Source organism: Pseudophryne corroboree, chromosome 9, assembly GCF_028390025.1.
Source record: "Pseudophryne corroboree isolate aPseCor3 chromosome 9, aPseCor3.hap2, whole genome shotgun sequence".
Taxonomy (NCBI): Eukaryota; Metazoa; Chordata; class Amphibia; order Anura; family Myobatrachidae; genus Pseudophryne; species Pseudophryne corroboree.
In genome coordinates this window covers 24236673-24258564 of record NC_086452.1, presented here as the reverse complement: position 1 = coordinate 24258564, position 21892 = coordinate 24236673, and the positions used below count along the sequence as shown (strand labels likewise).

The window sequence follows — 21892 nt, the reverse complement described above, 5'->3', positions numbered from 1 at the left end:
AGTTAGGAGCGGATTGGCTGGTGCAATTTATCACTCACAGTGAAAATTATTTCTTTCGCTGGATACCTCATAATAACGGATACAGTTTATGCACTCCAGTTACACAGATAGAGGAAAAGTATAACCTCCTAATTATGCTGCACTTTTTAATTCAGTAAATGCAGCTGGATATCACATAATCACAGATACATTCATGCTTAGGCTCAGTAGCGGATCTTGCCACGGGCAAGCAGGACTTTTGCCCGGAGGGCGCCGGCGCCATCCGGAGGGCGCCGCACCATGGCAAGATCCGCCACTGTGCCCCCCGCAGTGCCCCCCGCATGCCCCGCTGTGCCCCTCGCTTTGAAGGGAACCAGACGCGTAGAGTCTAGTTTCCCTTCATGGAGAGGACCTTTGTTGTGCGGTGCGCGATGACGTCATCGCGCACCGCACAGCATAGTGGCACAGACACTAGGGGTCATAATTGACCTCTAGTGTCTATGCTGTTCTATGGGAGAGACGTAATAACGTCTCTCCCATAGATCGAGGAGAGGAGAAGAGCGGCGCCAGCGGAGGTCTGGAATCAGGAGTGGGGATAGTAAGTATACTTTTTTTTTTTTTTTATCTTTCAGCGGCGCTACAGGGGGCACAAATGGGGGCGTAACTGACCACGCCCCCATTTGAAGTCAAGCCCCTATACCATGGGTCTTCATCCTGTGGCCCTCCAGCTGCTGTGAAACTACACATCCCAGCATGCCCTGCCACAGTTTTGCTATTAAGGTATGCTAAAACTGAGGCAGGGCATGCTGGGATGTGTAGTTCCACAGCAGCTGGAGGGTCGCAGGTTGAAGACCCATGCCCTATACTTTGCCCGGGGCGCCACAAGGGCAAGAACCGGCCCTGCTTAGGCTGAGTGTGCACCTGACATCCCATGAGTGGAGCTTAATCCGTAGTCTGTGCTGCATGTAGAGCTAGGATGGGGTTACATGGTAGAATGCGGAGGGTACACAGAAGATGGGGGCTGTCTGGCGTCATGACGAAGTTACAGCAAGGCCTAACGCTACACACTGCCATAATGGAGCAATACACAGCCCCCACCTCGCAGAAGGAAGCAGCTGAGTAATGTGTGTTACTGTAACAAAAATGTATTTCAGGGTTTTTTTTGGGGGGGTTTTTCAGCACATTTAACAAAATGACCCCAGGATTGGGGTAATTAGACATTGATGTACAAACAAGTTACTCCCTACAGTTTCAGCGTTTATTTCATGGATCATAAGTGCTCTGTGTGATTTATTAATGTTATTAGACACCAGCAGTACAGCGTAATGTCCACCTAGGGAACAAGGACCATCTTGCCGGTGGCTCCAGTACCCTGTATGATGTCCTCATGGGCCTGAACGGTTTTCTCCAGGGGATACTCAGGTCCAATCAGTGGATTCAGCCAGCCAGCCTCCATGCCCCCAATCAGCGCTGCCCCAGTCTCCTTCCAGTCCTCCTAAAGCCAGAAATTAAATTGGAAAAAAAAAAAAAATTGTAAAAAAAACCTTTACAGGCATACAGGGCAATTCAGTAGTTCTACCCGAAACTGCCACTAGATGGCGCTGAACAGAGCAATTCAATTGTTCCTCCATTCAGGAGTGAGTAGGTGCGGGGGGCGGAGACATATTTCAGCTTGCAGCCTATGCACGGTATGTTGGGAGTTTGGGCACCCAGAGCATGTGCGGTTAAACCTGTCACTTCTGGGAGCACACCTGTTGCACTTGCACCCAATGGATGGGGAGGACACAATTGAATCCAGCCTTTGGGCATCACAAAATGAAGTAAAATTCTCCACAGAATTAGGATGTTTATGCGTAATCTTACACTTCTGTTCTCCGTCCTCACATGTCCACTCAATTTCTTCTAAGTCCCAAAGTGTAAACATTCCGCCTAATGGAAACGAATGATGTACAGGCATATGGTACACCACCAGGGAAGGTCCGTTTCTAAGCCGTATGTCTATGTATGAGATCATTGACATGGGCTTTGTAGTTGTCTGATTTACAGTAAAAAGGCAGAAACATGCTAATTTACATACGACTACCCATAATTCCAAGGTGCTGGGTACTGCTCCACTAAGGTTCTATAGATCATTACCTTATTTGCCATGTGAACTAAGAGTGAAACTCCAGTTATAACGGTTTCTTTGGCCATTGTCTCTCTTGGGTTTATTTCAATATTACCTCTGCAGCCAATAACCTGGTACAAAAGGAAAGAACTTTGTCAATGTGAAGAATGCTGGTTATAGTAGTACCTGGAGAAGGAAGGGGGGCACGCACCAGGCAAGCCAAGTATGAGGATGGAGGAACATCAGATAGAGTATTAGCTCTCAGGATATCTGGTACTTACAATCACTCTGCCGCCAACTGAGAGGATTTTCATGTCATTACTGAGGTTGACATTGGCCAACATTTCCAGTATAATATTAACTCCGTCTCCTCCGGCAGCCTCCTAAACATAACAGGACAGGGTTAGCTGTATTATCTGTCCATCAACAATTTTATTTTGCTTGTGTCTGCTCACTTGTGAATATGAAGACCGTGTTTGCCAATACTAGGTCAGATAGGAACATTCTGTAAGCGACTTATGGAAATATATACATATATACGTTATGGTAAGAACTTACCGTTGATAATGGTATTTCTCCTAAGTCCACAGGATAACAATGGGATTTGATGGAGCGACAGCGGATTTGCACCAATCGGTCAAAGCTTTCCGGCCTCCCAGCATGCAACGGGCCCGTCCATATATCCCCACCCCCTGGCTCAGGCAAATCAGTTGTATTCCAAAGCTCAAGGCAGGAGCATCATGTAGAACCTTAATCAGGCAAGAAGAACACACATGCACATCCTTCCGTACAAGAAGGGAGAGGTTAGTGAGTAAGAGGATCCTCAAATCAGGCGAGTCAGGGTGGGATCCCTGTGAACTTAGGAGAAATACCGTTATCAACGGTAAGTTCTTACCATAACGTATATTTCTCCAGCAGGGTCCACATGTTATCCACAGGATAACAATGGGATTTCCCAAAGCAATTTAGTGGTGGGGACGCTCCTGATGCACAGGAGAATCCTTCGCCCGAATTCAGCATTGTGAGAGGCAAAAGGTATCCAAGGCATAATGTCTTAGTGAATGTGTAATGGCTGCCTTACATACCTGTTCTGTTTAAGCCCATGAAGGACCTACCTTACGAGTAGAGTGAACAGAGACATTAGCCGAAACAGGGAGATCAGCTTGAGAATATGCTTCGTCATCTGAAGTCATCTTGCCAGCGTCTGCTTACCAGCAGGCCATCCTCTCTTGTAAAATCCATAGAGAATGAAGAGAGAATATGCTTTTCTGATGACACTGGTACAATCCACGTGGATCCTTAATGCACGGATCACGTCCTGCGATGCATCTCCCGCAGAAAAGGCCCGGAACCTAAAAAGCCGAGACATTTTCTTTGTTAAGGTGGAACTTAGTCATCACCTTAGGAAGATACCCAGATCTAGTTCTGATAAGTACTTTATCTAGATAAACAATCAGAACTGGGGAACAACATGACAATGCCCCTAAGTCTGATATTCTTCTAGCTGACGCCCTAGTCAGTAGAAAACAGGGATGTGCAGTCAGGGGAGGCAGTGCCTCCCCTGTCATAATGATTAAAATAATAGAAAGATAATAACACATTATACTTTGTATTATTTTAGCTAAATCTCTATGGGAGGCAGCGAGAGCGCTGCCTCCCAGTAACAATAATAAAGTGTCTGAAGAGGGGGGCGGGCAGGGGGTGGAGCCAAATCACGGGCTGGAAAAGCCCATTGAAAATTGAAAGAAATGCGGCACCAGCAGATCTGCCTCATTGACAGGGGCTGTGCCTTGAGCTCACATCAAGGCACACCCCTGTCAATCATTGGACAGTGGCAGGGGGTGGGCTGGAAGTGGAACGGATGGGCAATGTCAGATGCCCCCCTTCCGAGTGGACACATATCCCTACTCCGCTCGTGCAGGACCAGCGGGAGCCTCTGTGTGCTGCGCTGTCTACCCCCCTCCCTTAAGCCTCGCGAACTCAGCTACGCTCCCGCGAACCCCCCCCCCCCCCGCTCCCTTAGCCCCAGTGTTCTCAGCTCCCCCCCCCCGCTCTCTTAGTCTACCCTGTGCGCTCAACGGCCCTGCTCCTCTCCTGGCCCCCCCCTGACTGCTGAGCTGCTGCGCCCCCCCCGCTCCTCTTGGCCTGCAGTGCAATGTACAGACCGAGGGAGCGCCAGGTTTGGAGCCTGCAGCAGCGCCGGAAGAAGATATCAGGTAAGTGGCTGCCTACATACTACACTACACCACACTACATTACACTACACTACAGTACACTACATTACCCCCTAAGGGTAGAGGGGGTGTAAAGTGCTTTACCTACTGTGTAAAAGGGGGCTGTAGCTGCCGTAATGTGTAAAAAAAAAGGGGGACTGTCTGCTGTAATGTGTAAAAAAAGGGGATGCTGTCTGTCATAATGTGTACAAAGGGTACGCTGTCTGCCATAATGTCTAAAACGGGGACGCTGTCTGCCGTAATGTGTATAAAGGGGACGCTGTCTGCCGTAATGTGTAAAAAGGGGGACGTTGTCTGCTGTAATGTGTAAAAAGGGGACGCTGTCTGCCATAATGTGTAAAAAGGGGACGCTGTCTGCCATAATGTGTAAAAAGGGGACGCTGTCTGTCATAATGTGTAAAAAGGTGGACGCTCTCTGCCGTAATGTGTAAAAAAAAGGGACGCTGTCTGCCATAATGTACAAAAAGGGGACGCTGTCTGCCGTAATGTGTAAAAAAGGGGACGCTGTCTGCCGTAATGTGTAAAAAAGGGGACGCTGTCTGCCGTAATGTGTAAAAAAGGGGACGCTGTCTGCCGTAATGTGTAAAAAAGGGGACGCTGTCTGCCGTAATGTGTAGAAAGGGGACGCTGTCTGCCGTACTGTGTAAAAAAAAAGGGGACGCTGTCTGTCATAATGTGTACAAAGGGTACGCTGTCTGCCGTAATGTCTAAAACGGGGAAGCTGTCTGCCGTAATGTTTAGAAAGGGGACGCTGTCTGCCGTAATGTGTAAAAAGGGGGACGTTGTCTGCTGTAATGTGTAAAAAGGGGACGCTGTCTGCCATAATGTGTAAAAAGGGGACGCTGTCTGCCATAATGTACAAAAAGGGGACGCTGTCTGCCGTAATGTATAAAAAAGGACGCTGTCTGCCGTAATGTGTAAAAAAGGGGACGCTGTCTGCCGTACTGTGTAAAAAAAAAAGGGGACGCTGTCTGCCATAATGTGTACAAAGGGGACGCTGTGTGCCGTAATGTGTAGAAAGGGGACGCTGTCTGCCGTAATGTGTAAAAAGGGGGACGTTGTCTGCTGTAATGTGTAAAAAGGGGACGCTGTCTGCCGTAATGTGTAAAAAGGGGACGCTGTCTGTTGTAATGTGTAAAAAGGTGGACGCTGTCTGCCGTAATGTGTAAAAAGGTGGACGCTGTCTGCCGTAATGTGTAAAAAGGTGGACGCTGTCTGCCATAATGTGTAAAAAGCTGGACACTGCCGTAATGTGTAAAAAGGGGACGCTGTCTGCCGTAATGTGTAAAAGGGGCTCTACCTGGTGTAGTGGTGCTACTGTGCGGCGTAATTTGAATAATGGAGACTACTGTGCACCGTTATAAGAATTGGTATTATTTTGTGGCCACACCCCTTCCCCACGAAGCCGCGCCCTATATCTCTTGCGCGCGCCTGCGGCACGCACTGCCCCTGTTTTACGTAAGGGGGGGGGGGCTCTGATGCAGTTTCTTGCACACAGCGCTTAAATGTCTAGTTACGGCACTGTTGCTAGGTATCTATTTCCCTGGCCCTGAGCAGTTCCCCCTTACCAGATCATCTCTAGGGGTGAGGGGGTGGACTTGGACGGGATGGGGGGGGGGGTCCAAAGCATTTTGTCGCACCTGGGCCCACCGCTCGCTAGTTCCGCCACTGGCTCTACCTGCTGTAATGTGTAGTCGGGGGCTGTACCTGCCGTACTGTGTAAAAGGGAGCTGTACCTGCCATAATGTAAAAAAAGGATCTCTACCTGCCGTAATGTGTAATAAGAGGCTGTACCTGCCGTAATGTGTAAAAGGGGACTCTACCTGCCGTAATGTGTAAAAGGGAGCTCTGCCTGCCATAATGTGTAAAAGGGAGCTCTGCCTGGCGTAATTTGTGTAAGTGGCGTTACTATGCGTCGTAATTTGACTAATGGAAGCCCTGGACAACAAAATCGCATTCATGTCCTCCTCCCACTCTCTTCCCAGTCCCAAACACTAATTATTTTTTTTCTATAAAAATGTACAATATATCACAAGTATGATGAGCAGGCAGGCAGCGGGCATTGGTGGCAGTGGCGGCATCGGACTGAGATGCAAATTAGTGACGGAGGGCTGGGTCAGTTGATGGTGGGCGAGTTTGTAAGCCATTGGTGGTGGCAGCAGGCATCGCCACAGGGGCAGTAGCGGGCATTGGCTCGTCGGCGGTAGGGGTCATCGGCAGGATTCGGCGGACATTATGGCTGTAGTGCCTCACCAGTCACTGACCTCACCGCACGCCTCTGGTAGAAAAGACACTTTAGCTGTCAACCATTTATGATCCATATTATTAAGTGGTTCAAATGGGGCACCTTGAAGGGCTTTCAGGACTAAACAAGTCCCACGGCACTGTAGGAGGAACAACCAGAGGTTGAGTGCGCAGCATACCCTGGAAAACAGTACGCACATCCTGTAAGTTGGTCATTTACTTTTGGAACCCTACAGTCAATGCCGACCCTTGCTCTCTCAAGGAAGCCATCCATTCCTGCCTGAAGGAATGCTAAGACCCTGGAAACTCAGAAAATTGGACCCTAAAAATTTTAATTCACTGCACCAATGAATATAGGCTTGCCATATTTGGTGATAAATGCGAGCTAAGGAAGGTTTTCTTGCTCAGAACACTTTTTGAAAATATCCTCTTGACCTCAGGATAGAGGTTTCAAAGGCCACGCTGTCATAGACAGTCAATCCTGTGATAACCAGGACCCTGCGTTATTAGGTCTGGACGTTGAGGGAGCAGAAGTAGAGCATTCATTGCCATTATCTGCTAGTCTTCCTATTTTAACTTTCTCACCACCCTGGGTAATAGGGTAATTAGAGGAAAACCCATCCGCCAGACGAAGGTCCCATCTCACTGATAAGGCATCCACAAAGATCGCCCTGGGATCCTTTGTTCTTGACCCATATGTGAGCACTTTGTTGTTCAACCAAGACGCTATGAGATATATCTCTGGCAAGCACCTCTTGTTTTCTAGAGTCCGGAAGATCTCTGGGTGTAGAGCCCATTCACTTCCCTGAATGGTGTGTCGACTTGAGAAAGTCCGCTTCCCCGTTTAGGATTTCCGGAATGAGAACGGCGGACAAGGTTGGATGATGAAGTCCTGCCCACTTAGGTATGTGACTTGCCTTCTTCATCACTTTTCAGCTGAGAGTTCCTCCCTGATGTTGAGGTACACTACTGCCGTCGCATTGTCCGAGCGGAACTGGACTGGTTTTCCCTGAAAACTGTCCCATGCCTACACCAGTGCCCGGTATATGGCCCGAGGTTCCAACCTTTATCGGTAGACAACTTTCTTCTTTGGGAACACAATCTTCCTGACACTGATCCCCAGTGTCAGAATCTTCCCAATCTGATATCAAAAGGATTTCCCTTTGTCCAGCTGGGATGTCTGTAGCCACCAGGCTAACGACCTTCTTACTTTTCTCGTAAGTACCATAGTCCGTCTTTATTATCTGATGCAATCCATTAATACCTACAACACCTTGTATTCCCAGCTGGTCCCTCCAGGTACCAACCAGGCCAACACTGCTGATCTTCCACGATCCAATGAAATCTGGGCATATCCAGTGTGGTGTGACTGTAGATTCTATTTGGTAAGAATCAGACGCTGCAGAGACCTAGAGTGGAATTGTGCATACTCCCTCCTGTCGATGCAGATACCATCAAACCCATCACCCGTATTGCTGCGTGAATGGATACCGTTTGACTGTGTGGCAAGTCCTGAATCCTATACTGAACCCTGGATATCTTGTTGCGATGTAAAAATTACTCTCTGCAGACCTGATCCAGTACAGCCCCCAAGTGAGTCGTCCGGAGTTACGAAACTGGAGACGATTTTTCCCAAGTTATGAGTTACTTGCCCCTGCAAACACGTTATTGTCTGTTGCAGATGACAAAGAGCAATCTCTGTGACTGTGCCAGGATTAAAGGTATGGGAAAATCCTTAACCCCTGCTGGCGGAGATAAGGTGTTATTACCCCCATATTCTTGGTAAATACTCTGGGGACTGTGGCTAACCCAAAGGTTAAGGCCTAGAACTGAAAATGCTGTTTGGAGGATAGCAAACCTTGGATAACACTGATGTGGTATAGGAACATGTAGGTAAGCATCCTGTACATCCAGGGATATCATAAAACCCCAGCTCCATGCCACACATAAGGAACGTAATGATTCCACATGCAACTGAGGTTCCAAATGTATTTGTTCAGCATGGGCCGAAATGACCCATTTGGCTTCAGACTATAACCAGGTTGGAGTAAAACCTTGTCCTCGTTTGCCAGAGGAACTGGAATGACTATTCCTGACTGAAGCAATTTCTGACCAGCTTCTTGCAAAGCCATGGCCTTCGTCTCGACCCGGGACAGGCTGTCTTGAAGGCAAAAGCATAAACTAGAGATACCGTGCCAGATCTGTGTGACCTGAAGAAGTCGGCCCCCCAACCTGGGGTCTCCCAGGCGGAGGCCCACACCATCAGACTGATGGTTTATTTTTCTACAGCACCAGGTATTCCCAGATGGTCTCCCATCCGAGTACTAACCAGGCCCAACACTGTTTAGTTTCCTATCTAGTGTTGTGTAGCTGTAGTCTTCTGGTAGCCCAATGCTTTCCTAGTCTTCCCCGACTTGTTAGATACCAAAAAGGGCTGAAATGCAGAACTTTTAGGTTTGAAACTGTATGTGGAAGGAACCTGACCTTCTTGGAGTCTGCTTCTGACTCCAGTATATCTGTCAATTCTTACCAAAAATAATATTTTCAGAAAAAGACAATGATTCCAAAACCTTCCTAGATTCTGAATCAGCTTTCGTGTACCCAGCAAAACTGCTCTACGAGCAGGTATAGTTGGGGCTGATGCCTTGGAGTAAATATTTTGCCCATATCCAATGCTATCAGGAACATTGCAGTTTTTTTATATGAGCTATATGAGATTTTTGCTCTATTGAAAAATCTCCTTTCAATGCATCAGCCCAGGCAACCACTGCCTTTGCCTTTCAAGCCGAAGCCAAGGCTTGGCCTTATAACTGCCCTAGACAGGAAAAAGAATGTTTTTTTTTACACTCATCCACTCTCCTATCCGTGATGTTGAAAGCAAAGATAATGTAGATTATTTTGCATCTACTTTAGGAGCCACCTCCCCTTTTTTTAAACAATCCCCAGCTGGAAGAGGATAATTTGAATTCCATTTCTTAGGAATTCTAAACTTCTTATCGGGCGTAGCCCAAGCCTCTTCCATCGATTTCCGTCAGCTGATCTGACCCTGGAAACTCAGGTTTTGAGATGTTTAAATACAGGTGCCTTGGTTTTTAACACAGGCTCTGCTGTATCCTCTAAGGCAGGCTTTTTCAACCAGTGTGCCGTGGCACACTAGTGTGCCGCAACCAGTTGCAAGGTGTGCCGTGGAGCCAGAGCAGCTTCCTGCACCTTTAGAGTGAACTGTTGGCCCGGGATCTTCTTAGAGCAGGGGTTGGGAACCTCCGGCCCGCGGGCCGTATACGGCCCGCGAAGCCGTTTGGTCCGGCCCTCCAGGTTGTGTCAGTGAGACACGCTGCCGCTCAGTCGGGCGGCAGCGTGTCTCAGCTGTCAGAGCAGGGAGACGGAGGAGAGCGCGGCTGTAGAATGGGACCAGCGGCGTGTAGTACTTCAAACCAGCCGCCGGTCCGTGAGCCAATCAGAGCTCGCGGACCGGCAGCCAATCAGGAGCCGCGGCTGCCGGTCCGCGAGCTCTGATTGGCTCTCGAACCGGCGGCTGATTTGAAGTACTACACGCCGCCGCTTTCACCCGACAGCCTCGCTCTCCTCCGTCGCGTCCACGGTAAGCAGCACGGAGAGGAGAGGGGAGGGCATTTGTATACCTGGCACTGTGGGGGCTGTATACCTGGCACTGTGGGGGGTATTTGTATACCTGGCACTGTGGGGGCTGTATACCTGGCACTGTGGGGGGTATTTGTATACCTGGCACTGTGGGGGCTGTATACCTGGCACTGTGGGGGGTATTTGTATACCTGGCACTGTGGGGGGCATTTGTATACCTGGCACTGTGGGGGAATCTGTATACCTGGCACTGTGGGGGCTGTATACCTGGCACTGTGGGGGGCATTTGTATACCTGGCACTGTGGGGGGCATTTGTATACCTGGCACTGTGGGGGAATCTGTATACCTGGCACTGTGGGGGCTGTATACCTGGCACTGTGGGGGGTATTTGTATACCTGGCACTGTGGGGGGCATTTGTATACCTGGCACTGTGAGGGGCATTTGTATACCTGGCACTGTGGGGGGTATTTGTATACCTGGCACTGTGGGGGGCATTTGTATACCTGGCACTGTGGGGGCATCTGTATACCTGGCACTGTGGGGGCATCTGTATACCTGGCACTGTGAGGGGCATTTGTATACCTGGCACTGTGAGGGGCATTTGTATACCTGGCACTGTGGGGGCAATTGTGGATCTGGCACCGCACTATTGGGGGCATATGTGTATCACGTCCCATTTTAACTGGCCACACCCATTTTTTTGGCACGTGCGCGCCTCCGGCGCGCACACAGTAACTCTAAGGGGCAGACCTACTGGGGGGCAGGGTCATTTTTTAAGTTGAAAATTTTTGTTTGGCCCCCGAAGGATTTTATAAATATCCAAATGGCCCTCGGTAGAAAAAAGTTCCCCACCCCTGTCTTAGAGGATCAGTCGTGCTGCGGCCATGACCTAAGCCTTGTAGACGCGGCGGTGTGATATCATAGGTCATGACCGCCGCATCTCACCACCCAGCCAGACCACCCGCCTGCATACACATCTTCCAGTTCCCGCCTGCATACACAGCTTTCATTGCACACCAATATCCACACCTGCCCGACTGATAATAATATTTGTTATTTTATTTCTCCTGTGGGGAACAATAGGATTTCAATAGGATTTATGAGGGAGAATAGAATTTATGGATTTATGGGGGGAACAATGTGAATAATTCATGTGGGGAGCAATGTGATTGTTTTTTCTGTGTAGGCCAATGTATGTGTGGATTTTTATATTTTTTTTACTATGAGGGCGAATGTGTGTGTTTTGTTTTTTTCTGTTGGGGAACTGATGGTGTGCCTTGGCAATTTTAAAATGTTGTTCGGTGTGCCGCGAGTAAAAAAAGGTTGAAAATCACTGCTCTAAAGATATAATGGCTTCATTGCTTTAATTAACTCAGCTATATTCCAGAGCTGAGACCTACCTCTTTTTCATATGATGAAGTAGAATAAATTGCGCTTTCATCTTCTGATGAATCTGAACAATGGCCCTCATTCCGAGTTGTTCGCTCGTTATTTTCTTTCGCTTCGGAGCGATTAGTCGCAAACTGCGCATGCGCAATGTTCGCAGTGCGCCTGCGCCAAGTAAATTTGCTCAAAAGTTTGGTATTTTACTCACGGCGTTACGAGGTTTTTTCATCGTTTTGCTGATCGTAGTGTGATTGACAGGAAGTGGGTGTTTCTGGGCGGAAACTGGCTGTTTTATGGGAGTGTGTGGAAAAACGCAGGCGTTTCAGGGACAAACGCGGGAGTGTCTGGAGAAACGGGGGAGTGGCTGGGCGAACGCTGGGTGTGTTTGTGACGTCAAACCAGGAACGAAAAGGACTGAACTGATCGCAGTGTAGGAGTAAGTCTCGAGCTACTCAGAAACTGCTAAGAATTTTCTATTCACTATTTTGCGAATCTTTCGTTCGCTATTCTGCTAAGCTAAGATTCACTCCCAGAGGGCGGCGGCTTAACGTGTGCAATGCTGCTAAAATCAGCTAGCAAGCGAACAACTCGGAATGAGGGCCAATGTGTAGCCTGTGAGGGTGTAGATTTACTTACCACCCGTTCTGAGAAGCTGCTGCTAGGAACCTTATCCCTGGTACAGGATTTTGGGGGAATTATCCATTCAACATATTGGGTAAAGTCTGTGCAAAGATCGCCGAAGGTTCACGTGTACCTTTGCTGAGCTAAAACATTATGCACACAAGCCATCCTGAACCAGATCATGAGATGATAATACAGCTTTGCAAAACAAACATGGTATGAGTGTCCTCATCATTGCCGCTCTTATACATGATAAATAACCAGCACTTCCACAGTGTACTACACAATTTTGGGGGTAATTCCAAGTTGATCGCAGCAGGAAATTTTTTAGCAGTTGGGCAAAACCATGTGCACTGCAGGGGAGGCAGATATAACATTTGCAGAAAGTTAGATTTGGGTGGGTTATAGTGTTTCTGTGCAGGGTAAATACTGGCTGCTTTATTGTTACACTGCAAATTAGATTGCAGATTGAACACACCACACTCAAATCTAACTCTCTCTGCACATGTTATATCTGCCTCCCCTGCAGTGCACATGGTTTTGCCCAACTGCTAAAAAATTACCTGCTGCGATCAACTTGGAATTACCCCCCTTGTTACTGTAATCACTTTAACCTTTTTTCTTTAAAATTATATCCATCCAACCCTACTCATGCACCAGCATTGAGGATCTGCAAAACAAACTGACAGACATATAGTAAAATTAGCATCATACTAGCAGTCAGTCACATGTTATACATTAGTATAATAAGTAGTGATGAGCGGGTTCGGTTCCTCGAGATCCGAACCCCCCCGAACTTCACCCATTTTACACGGTTCCGAGGCAGACTCGGATCTTCCCGCCTTGCTCGGTTAACCCGAGCGTGCCCGAACGTCATCATCCCACTGTCGTATTCTCGCGAGATTCGTATTCTATATAAGGAGCCGCGCGTCGCCGCCATTTTCACTCGTGCTTTGGAGATGATAGCGAGAGGACGTGGCTGCGTTCTCACAGTTTCTGTGTTCAGTGTGCTGAAAATATCTGTGCTCAGTGTGCTGCAAATATCTACGTTCTCTGCCTGAAAAACGCTCCATATCTGTGCTCAGTGTGCTGCAAATATCTGTGCTCAGTGTGCTGAAAATATCTACGTTCTCTGCCTGAAAAACGCTCCATATCTGTGCTCAGTGTGCTGCAAATATCTGTGCTCAGTGTGCTGAAAATATCTACGTTCTCTGCCTGAAAAACGCTCCATATCTGTGCTGCATTGTAGTATATAGTAGGAGGACAGTGCAGAATTTTGCTGACCACCAGGGCCGGTGCTAGGTTTCTAGACACCCTAGGCAAAGCTACAAAATACCGCCCCTGCTCCCCAAAAAAATACCCCCCTCTCCCCCGCCCAGTCAGTCACATACATAATTGACTACTTCAAATAATATTATATTAATTTTTAGATTTATGAACATAAAAATAGAATAACACTATAATATGTATTACAATGCAGGACCACCATGTACTGTAATGCTAAGAGCATTTTAGTAACCACCAGACAACACAAAGAGCATATAAATGAATGCCAGACAATAAGGAGTCAATTTAAGTGAACACGAGACATTACGGAGAACATTTCTTTGACCACCATAAAACACTGACTGCCTTTTAGTGGCTGCCCCACAATACTAAGAGCATTTTTGTGACCACTGCACAATAAGGAGATCATTTTTGGGACCACCAAGCAATATAAGAGAATTTTAGTGACCATCAGATAATAAGAATCAGAATCAGCTTTATTGGCCAGGTGTACTCACGTACACTAGGAATTCTTTGTGGTACAATGCATCGCCAAGCAGCTACATAGCATAAGAAGGGGGGAAAACATAGCATACATTACAAACATTACACGTAGGAGTTGATACTGCACATTGCAACTGTATGATAGACTCGACATATTAGACATATTATACATGTAAGACTAAAAACAAAGGCTGCTTGGCAGAGCAGCACCGAGTAAGACCATTACTGTGACAGCCATACAATATTAACAGCATTTAAGTGTCTGTACCACAATACTAAGAGCATTATTTTGACAGCCAGACAATACGGAGAACATTTTTATGACCACCAGACAGTACAGAGAGCATTTTCATGACCGCCAGACAGTACGGAGAGCATTTTCATGACCGCCAGACAGTGCAGAGAGCATTTTTATGACCGCCAGACAGTGCGGAGAGCATTTTTATGACCGCCAGACAGTACAGAGAGCACTTTTATGACCGCCAGACAGTACAGAGAGCATTTTTATAACCGCCACAGTACGGAGAGCATTTTTATAACTGCCAGACAGTACGGAGAGCATGTTTATGTCCGCCAGACAGTACGGAGAGCAATTTTGTGATCAATGAAAATCTTACCTCATCATTAAATAACCTTCCTAAAAATTCATTAACTGCTTCAGCAACAACCTCATTCACCATAATTAGCCAATAATAATCATTAACTCCCTCATACCCACCATACCCCTACATTATTAATTACATTTATTTTCCATAATGCTCAATCTGCTCTATGTAATCTAAAGTACCAATTCCTAACCTTAATAAAAATATTAAGCCAACCATACAGCATTAACCCATTACACTATAATAAAACCCACATAGCTTACCCCTTATACTTATTAATAGCCACACCATCTCCCCCCTGCGTCTCTCTACCACATCATCTTCCCACTGCGTCTCTTACCCACACCATCTCTCCCCTGTGTCTCTCTACCACACCATCTCCCCACTGCGTCTCTCTACCATACCATCTCTCCCCTGCATCTCTCTACCAAATCATCTCTCCCCTGCGTCTCTCTACCACATCATCTCTCCCCTGCATCTCTCTACCACACCATCTCCCCACTGCATCTCTCTACCACACCATCTCCCCACTGCATCTCTCTACCACACCATCTCTCCCCTGCGTCTCTCTACCACATCATCTTCCCACTGCGTCTCTTACCCACACCATCTCTCCCCTGTGTCTCTCTACCACACCATCTCCCCACTGCGTCTCTCTACCACACCATCTCCCCACTGCGTCTCTCTACCACACCATCTCTCCCCTGCATCTCACTACCACACCATCTCTCCCCTGCGTCTCTCTACCACACCATCTCTCCCCTGCGTCTTTCTACCACACCATCTCTCCCCTGCGTCTCTCTACCACACCATCTCTCCCCTGCGTCTCTCTACCACATCATCTCTCCCCTGCGTCTCTCTACCACATCATCTCTCCCCTGCGTCTCTCTACCACATCATCTTCCCACTGCGTCTCTTACCCACACCATCTCTTCCCTGTGTCTCTCTACCACACCATCTCCCCACTGAGTCTCTCTACCACACCATCTCTCCCCTGCGTCTCTCAACCACACCATCTCTCCCCTGCGTCTCTCTACCACACCATCTCACCCCTGCGTCTCTCTACCACATCATCTCTCCCCTGCGTCTCTCTACCACACCATCTCTCCCCTGCATCTCTCTACCACATCATCTCTCCCCTGCGTCTCTCTACCACACCATCTCTCCCCTGCATCTCTCTACCACACCATCTCCCCACTGCGTCTCTCTACCACACTATCTCCCCACAACGTCTCTCTACCACACTATCTCTCCTCTGCGTCTCTCTACCACACCATCTCCCCACTGCGTCTCTCTACCACACTATCTCTCCTCTGCGTCTCAGCCACACCATCCCCCCCCAGCATCTCTAAGCCACACCCCCCCCCTGCATCTCTAAGCCACCATCATCTCCCCCCTACATTTCTCAGCCACACCATCATCTCCCCCCTGCATCCTCAGCTGCACCCCCTGCATCTCTCTGCCTGCCGCAACTTGTGTCTCTCAGTATGTATGCATGCATGTAAGCCAAGAGTCACAGTAACATAGTTCCCAAACAGAACATACATAGAACACACCAGCTGCACACATAGAACATGCATGTAACCAAGAGGAAACAGTTACATGGGTCCACATAGACCATACATAGCATATACCCACTGCACACTGTGAAAATACATGTGCTACATTAAACCCATACCCATACAGAACATGTGTTACATTGTACATGGAATATACGTGCATTGCTAAGCAAATAAAATATGTATGGAAGCTGCATGTCCGGGGCTCACATGGCAAGCTTTGCCAGGATCTAAGGTCACCATGGCAACCAAACAGCTCCCCAGTCCGCCCGCTGAGCCGCTTACCATCAGATGGCCCGCAGTGTGTACAGCAGGGGAGTCTCTTCTGAGCTCTCCCTGCCGCGTCCCAGACATCACATGGACCGGGGGTAGCGGAGTACAGGTGGCACTGGCACTGCAGGCGGGTAGCTGCGTGGAGCGCATAGCAAGAGTCCTGGATCCTCTTGCGCAGGGACAGGAAGCGTGACTGCACGGCGTCAGCGTCACGCTCCCAGCCGCCCTGCCTGACTACTAGTAACGCCGCCGAGCACTGTGGAATTAGCTCGGCGGTGCAGTTACGTTTGTAATCGGGTGGGGGGAGGAGGAGGAGAGGGAGGAGAGGGAGGGAGAGGAGGAGAGCGTAGTGGAGAGAGCGGGTAACATCATGACGCGGGGAGGAGCGGGTGATATGCTGGAGCTCAATCAAGGAGTGGAGTGCGGGGCTGGTATAGCTTTGCCGCGTGCTGTGGCGGAGGAGAGGGGGCGGCAGTATTGCAGAGACAGAGACAGGATGATAATAAAAGCATTCTCTCTCATTCACTGTGCGGTGCCGCCCTCCAGTGGTCGCCGCCCATAGGCAGCTGCCTAAAGCTGCCTAGTGGTGGCGCCGGCCCTGCTGACCACCAGTATATATCTAGCAGTACGGTACAGTAGTCTGCTGCTCTACCTCTGTGTCGTCAAGTATACTATCCATCCATACCTGTGCTGCATTTTAGTTGTGCGCAGTATATAGTAGGAGGACAGTGCAGAATTTTGCTGACCACCAGTATATATCTAGCAGTACGGTACAGTAGGCCATTGCTATTGATATATATATTACTGGCATATAATTCCACACATTAAAAAATGGAGAACAAAAATGTGGAGGGTAAAATAGGGAAAGATCAAGATCCATTTACACCTCGTGCTGAAGCTGCTGCCACTAGTCATGGCCGAGACGATGAAATGCCATCAACGTCGTCTGCCAAGGCCGATGCCCAATGTCATAGTAGAGAGCATGTAAAATTAAAAAAAACAAAAGTTCAGTAAAATGACCCAAAAATCTAAATTAAAAGCGTCTGATGAGAAGCGTAAACTTGCCAATATGCCATTTACGACACGGAGTGGCAAGGAACGGCTGAGGCCCTGTCCTATGTTCATGGCTAGTGGTTCAGCTTCACATGAGGATGGAAGCACTCATCCTCCCGCTAGAAAAATGAAAAGACTTAAGCTGGCAAAAGCACAGCAAAGAACTGTACGTTCTTCTAAATCACAAATCCCCAAGGAGAGTCCAATTGTGTCGGTTGCGATGCCTGACCTTCCCAACACTGGACGGAAAGAGGTGGCGCCTTCCACCATTTGCACGCCCCCTGCAAGTGCTGGAAGGAGCACCCGCAGTCCAGTTCCTGATAGTCAGATTGAAGATGTCAGTGTTGAAGTACACCAGGATGAGGATATGGGTGTTGCTGGCGCTGAGGAGGAAATTGACAAGGAGGATTCTGATGGTGAGGTGGTTTGTTTAAGTCAGGCACCCGGGGAGACACCTGTTGTCCGTGGGACGAATATGGCCATTGACATGCCTGGTCAAATTACAAAAAAAATCACCTCTTCGGTGTGGAATTATTTTAACAGAAATGTGGACAACAGGTGTCAAGCCGTGTGTTGCCTTTGTCAAGCTGTAATAAGTAGGGGTAAGGACGTTAACCACCTAGGAACATCCTCCCTTATAAGTCACCTGGAGCGCATTCATCAGAAGTCATTGACAAGTTCAAAAACTTTGGGTGACAGCGGAAGCAGTCCACTGACAACTAAATCCCTTCCTCTTGTAACCAAGCTCCTGCAAACCACACCACCAACTTCCTCAGTGTCAATTTCCTCCTTAGACAGGAAAGCCAATAGTCCTGCAGGCCATGTCACTGGCAAGTCTGACGAGTCCTCTCCTGCCTGGGATTCCTCCGATGCATCCTTGAGTGTAACGCCTACTGCTGCTGGCGCTGCTGTTGTTGCTGCTGGGAGTCGATCGTCATCCCAGAGGGGAAGTCGGAAGACCACTTGTACTACTTCCAGTAAGCAATTGACTGTCCAACAGTCCTTTGCAAGGAAGATGAAATATCACAGCAGTCATCCTGCTGCAAAGCAGATAACTCAGGCCTTGGCAGCCTGTGTGGTGTCAAACGTGTTTCCGGTATCCACCGTTAATTCACAGGGAATTAGACAATTTATTGAGTTAGTGTGTCCCCGGTACCAAATACCATCTAGGTTCCACTTCTCTAGGCAGGCGATACCGAGAATGTACACAGACGTCAGAAAAAGAGTCACCAGTGTCCTAAAAAATGCAGTTGTACATAATGTCCACTTAACCACGGACATGTGGACAAGCGGAGCAGGGCAGACTCAGGACTATATGACTGTGACAGCCCACTGGGTAGATGTATTGCCTCCCGCAGCAAGAACAGCAGCGGCGGCACCAGTAGCAGCATCTCGCAAACTCCAACTCGTTCCTAGGCAGGCTACGCTTTGTATCACCGCTTTCCATAAGAGGCACACAGCTGACAACCTCTTACGGAAACTGGGGAACATCATCGCAGAATGGCTTACCCCAATTGGACTCTCCTGGGGATTTGCGACATCGGACAACGCCACCAATATTGTGCGTGCATTACATGTGGGCAAATTCCAGCACGTCCCATGTTTTGCACATACATTGAATTCGGTGGTGCAGAATTATTTAAAAAACGACAGGGGCGTGCAAGAGATGCTGTCGGTGGCCCGAAGAATTGCGGGCCACTTTCGGCATTCAGCCACCGCGTGCCGAAGACTGGAGCACCAGCAAACACTCCTGAACCTGCCCCGCCATCATCTGAAGCAAGAGGTGGTAACGAGGTGGAATTCAACCCTCTATATGCTTCAGAGGATGGAGGAGCAGCAAAAGGCCATTCAAGCCTATACATCTGCCTACGATATAGGCAAAGGAGGGGGAATGCACCTGACTCAAGCGCAGTGGAGAATGATTTCAACGTTGTGCAAGGTTCTGCAACCATTTGAACTTGCCACACGTGAAGTCAGTTCAGACACTGCCAGCCTGAGTCAGGTCATTCCCCTCATCAGGTTTTTGCAGAAGAAGCTGGAGAGATTGAAGGAGGAGCTAAAACGGAGCGATTCCACTAGGCATGTGGGACTTGCGGATGGAGCCCTTCATTCGCTTAACCAGGATTCACGGGTAGTCAATCTGTTGAAATCAGAGCACTACATTTTGGCCACCGTGTTCGATCCTAGGTTTAAAGCCTACGGTGTATCTCTCTTTCCGGCAGACACAAGTCTGCAGAGGTGCAAAGACCTGCTGGTGAGACACTTGTCAAGTCAAGCGGAACGTGACCCGTCAACAGCTCCTCCTTCACATTCTCCCGCAACTGGGGCTGCGAGGAAAAGGCTAAGAATTCCGAGCCCACCCGCTGGCGGTGATGCAGGGCAGTCTGGAGCGAGTGCTGACATCTGGTCCGGACTGAAGGACCTGCCAACGATTACTGACATGTCGTCTACTGTCACTGCATATGATTCTGTCACCATTGAAACAATGGTGGAAGATTATATGAGTGACCGCATCCAAGTAGGCACGTCAGACAGTCCGTACTTATACTGGCAGGAAAAAGAGGCAATTTGGAGGCCCTTGCACAAACTGGCTTTATTCTACCTAAGTTGCCCTCCCTCCAGTGTGTACTCCGAAAGAGTGTTTAGTGCAGCCGCTCACCTTGTCAGCAATCGGCGTACGAGGTTACTTCAAGAAAATGTGGAGAAGATGATGTTCATCAAAATGAATTATAATCAATTCCTCCGTGGAGACATTCACCAGCAATTGCCTCCAGAAAGTACACAGGGACCTGAGATGGTGGATTCCAGTGGGGACGAATTAATACTCTGAGGAGGGGGATGTACACAGTGAAAGGGGTGAGGAATCGGACGATGAGGAGGAGGTGGACATCTTGCCTCTGTAGAGCCAGTTTGTGCAAGGAGAGATTGATTGCTTCTTTTTTGGTGGGGGCCCAAACCAACCAGTCATTTCAGTCACAGTTATGTGGCAGACCCTGTCGCTGAAATGATGGGTTTGTTAAAGTGTGCATGTCCTGTTTATACAACATAAGGGTGGGTGGGAGGGCCCAAGGACAATTCCATCTTGCACCTCTTTTTTCTTTCATTTATCTTTGCATCATGTGCTGTTTGGGGACTATTTTTTAAATCTGCCATCCTGTCTGACACTGCAGTGCCACTCCTAGATGGGCCAGGTGTTTGTGTCGGCCACTTGGGTCGCTTAGCTTAGTCACACAGCTACCTCATTGCACCTCTTTTTTTCTTTGCATCATGTGCTGTTTGGGGACTATTTTTTAAATCTGCCATCCTGTCTGACACTGCAGTGCCACTCCTAGATGGGCCAGGTGTTTGTGTCGGCCACTTGGGTCGCTTAGCTTAGTCACACAGCTACCTCATTGCACCTCTTTTTTTCTTTGCATCATGTGCTGTTTGGGGACTATTTTTTAAATCTGCCATCCTGTCTGACACTGCAGTGCCACTCCTAGATGGGCCAGATGTTTGTGTCGGCCACTTGGGTCGCTTAGCTTAGCCATCCAGCGACCTCGGTGCAAATTTTAGGACTAAAAATAATATTGTGAGGTGTTCAGAATAGACTGGAAATGAGTGGAAATTATGGTTATTGAGGTTAATAATACTATGGGATCAAAATGACCCCCAAATTCTATTATTTAAGCTGTTTTTGAGGGTTTTTTGTAAAAAAACACCCGAATCCAAAACACACCCGAATCCGACAAAAAATTTTCAGGGAGGTTTTGCCAAAACACGTCCGAATCCAAAACATGGCCGCGGAACCGAATCCAAAACCAAAACCCGAAAAATTTCCGGTGCACATCACTAATAATAAGCAATATGAGCACATCATCAACTACAACAACATTTTAAGTATGTAGGAGAACACATTTACTGAATCATGTTTAACAGATCTAACGTATTCAGACGCAATGCGAAAGAAACAACAGTGAATGTATACAGACTCATATGCAATATGCACTTATCTAACTATTCGTACTAAAAAGGTAGATATAGATTTAGTGCTGTATTAACCGTACTCAGTAGAGTGGGATACAGGGAGACTCACCCCGCTTTCAAGATTGATCATACGTTAGCGAACACTGGCCCTCATTCCGAGTTGTTCGCTCGTTCTTTTTCATCGCATCGCAGTGAAAATCCGCTTAGTACGCATGCACAAAGTTCGCACTGCGACTGCGCCAAGTAACTTTACTATGAAGATAGTATTTTTACTCACGGCTTTTTCTTCGCTCCGGCGATCGTAATGTGATTGACAGGAAATGGGTGTTACTGGGCGGAAACACGGCGTTTCAGGGGCGTGTGGCTGAAAACGCTACCGTTTCCGGAAAAAACGCAGGAGTGGCCGGGGAAACGGTGGGAGTGCCTGGGCGAACGCTGGGTGTGTTTGTGACGTCAACCAGGAACGACAAGCACTGAACTGATCGCACAGGCA

The 21892-nt window shown here is 48.2% G+C and overlaps 1 protein-coding gene across 2 annotated transcripts in view; it reads right to left on the bottom strand.

Annotated features, from left to right (window-relative positions):
• Positions 1–1215: 1215 nt before the first annotated feature.
• Positions 1216–21892, bottom strand: part of LOC134957291 (quinone oxidoreductase-like) — a 72373-nt gene continuing 51696 nt past the window's right edge. For both annotated transcript variants that reach the window (XM_063939066.1, XM_063939067.1), the window contains 3 exons: positions 2368–2469; positions 2116–2217; positions 1216–1474 (listed from right to left, as the gene is read on the bottom strand). In XM_063939066.1, coding sequence (XP_063795136.1) covers positions 1313–1474; positions 2116–2217; positions 2368–2469 — 366 coding nt within the window. In that variant the 3' untranslated portion in view covers positions 1216–1312. The remainder of the gene's footprint in view (positions 1475–2115; positions 2218–2367; positions 2470–21892) is intronic.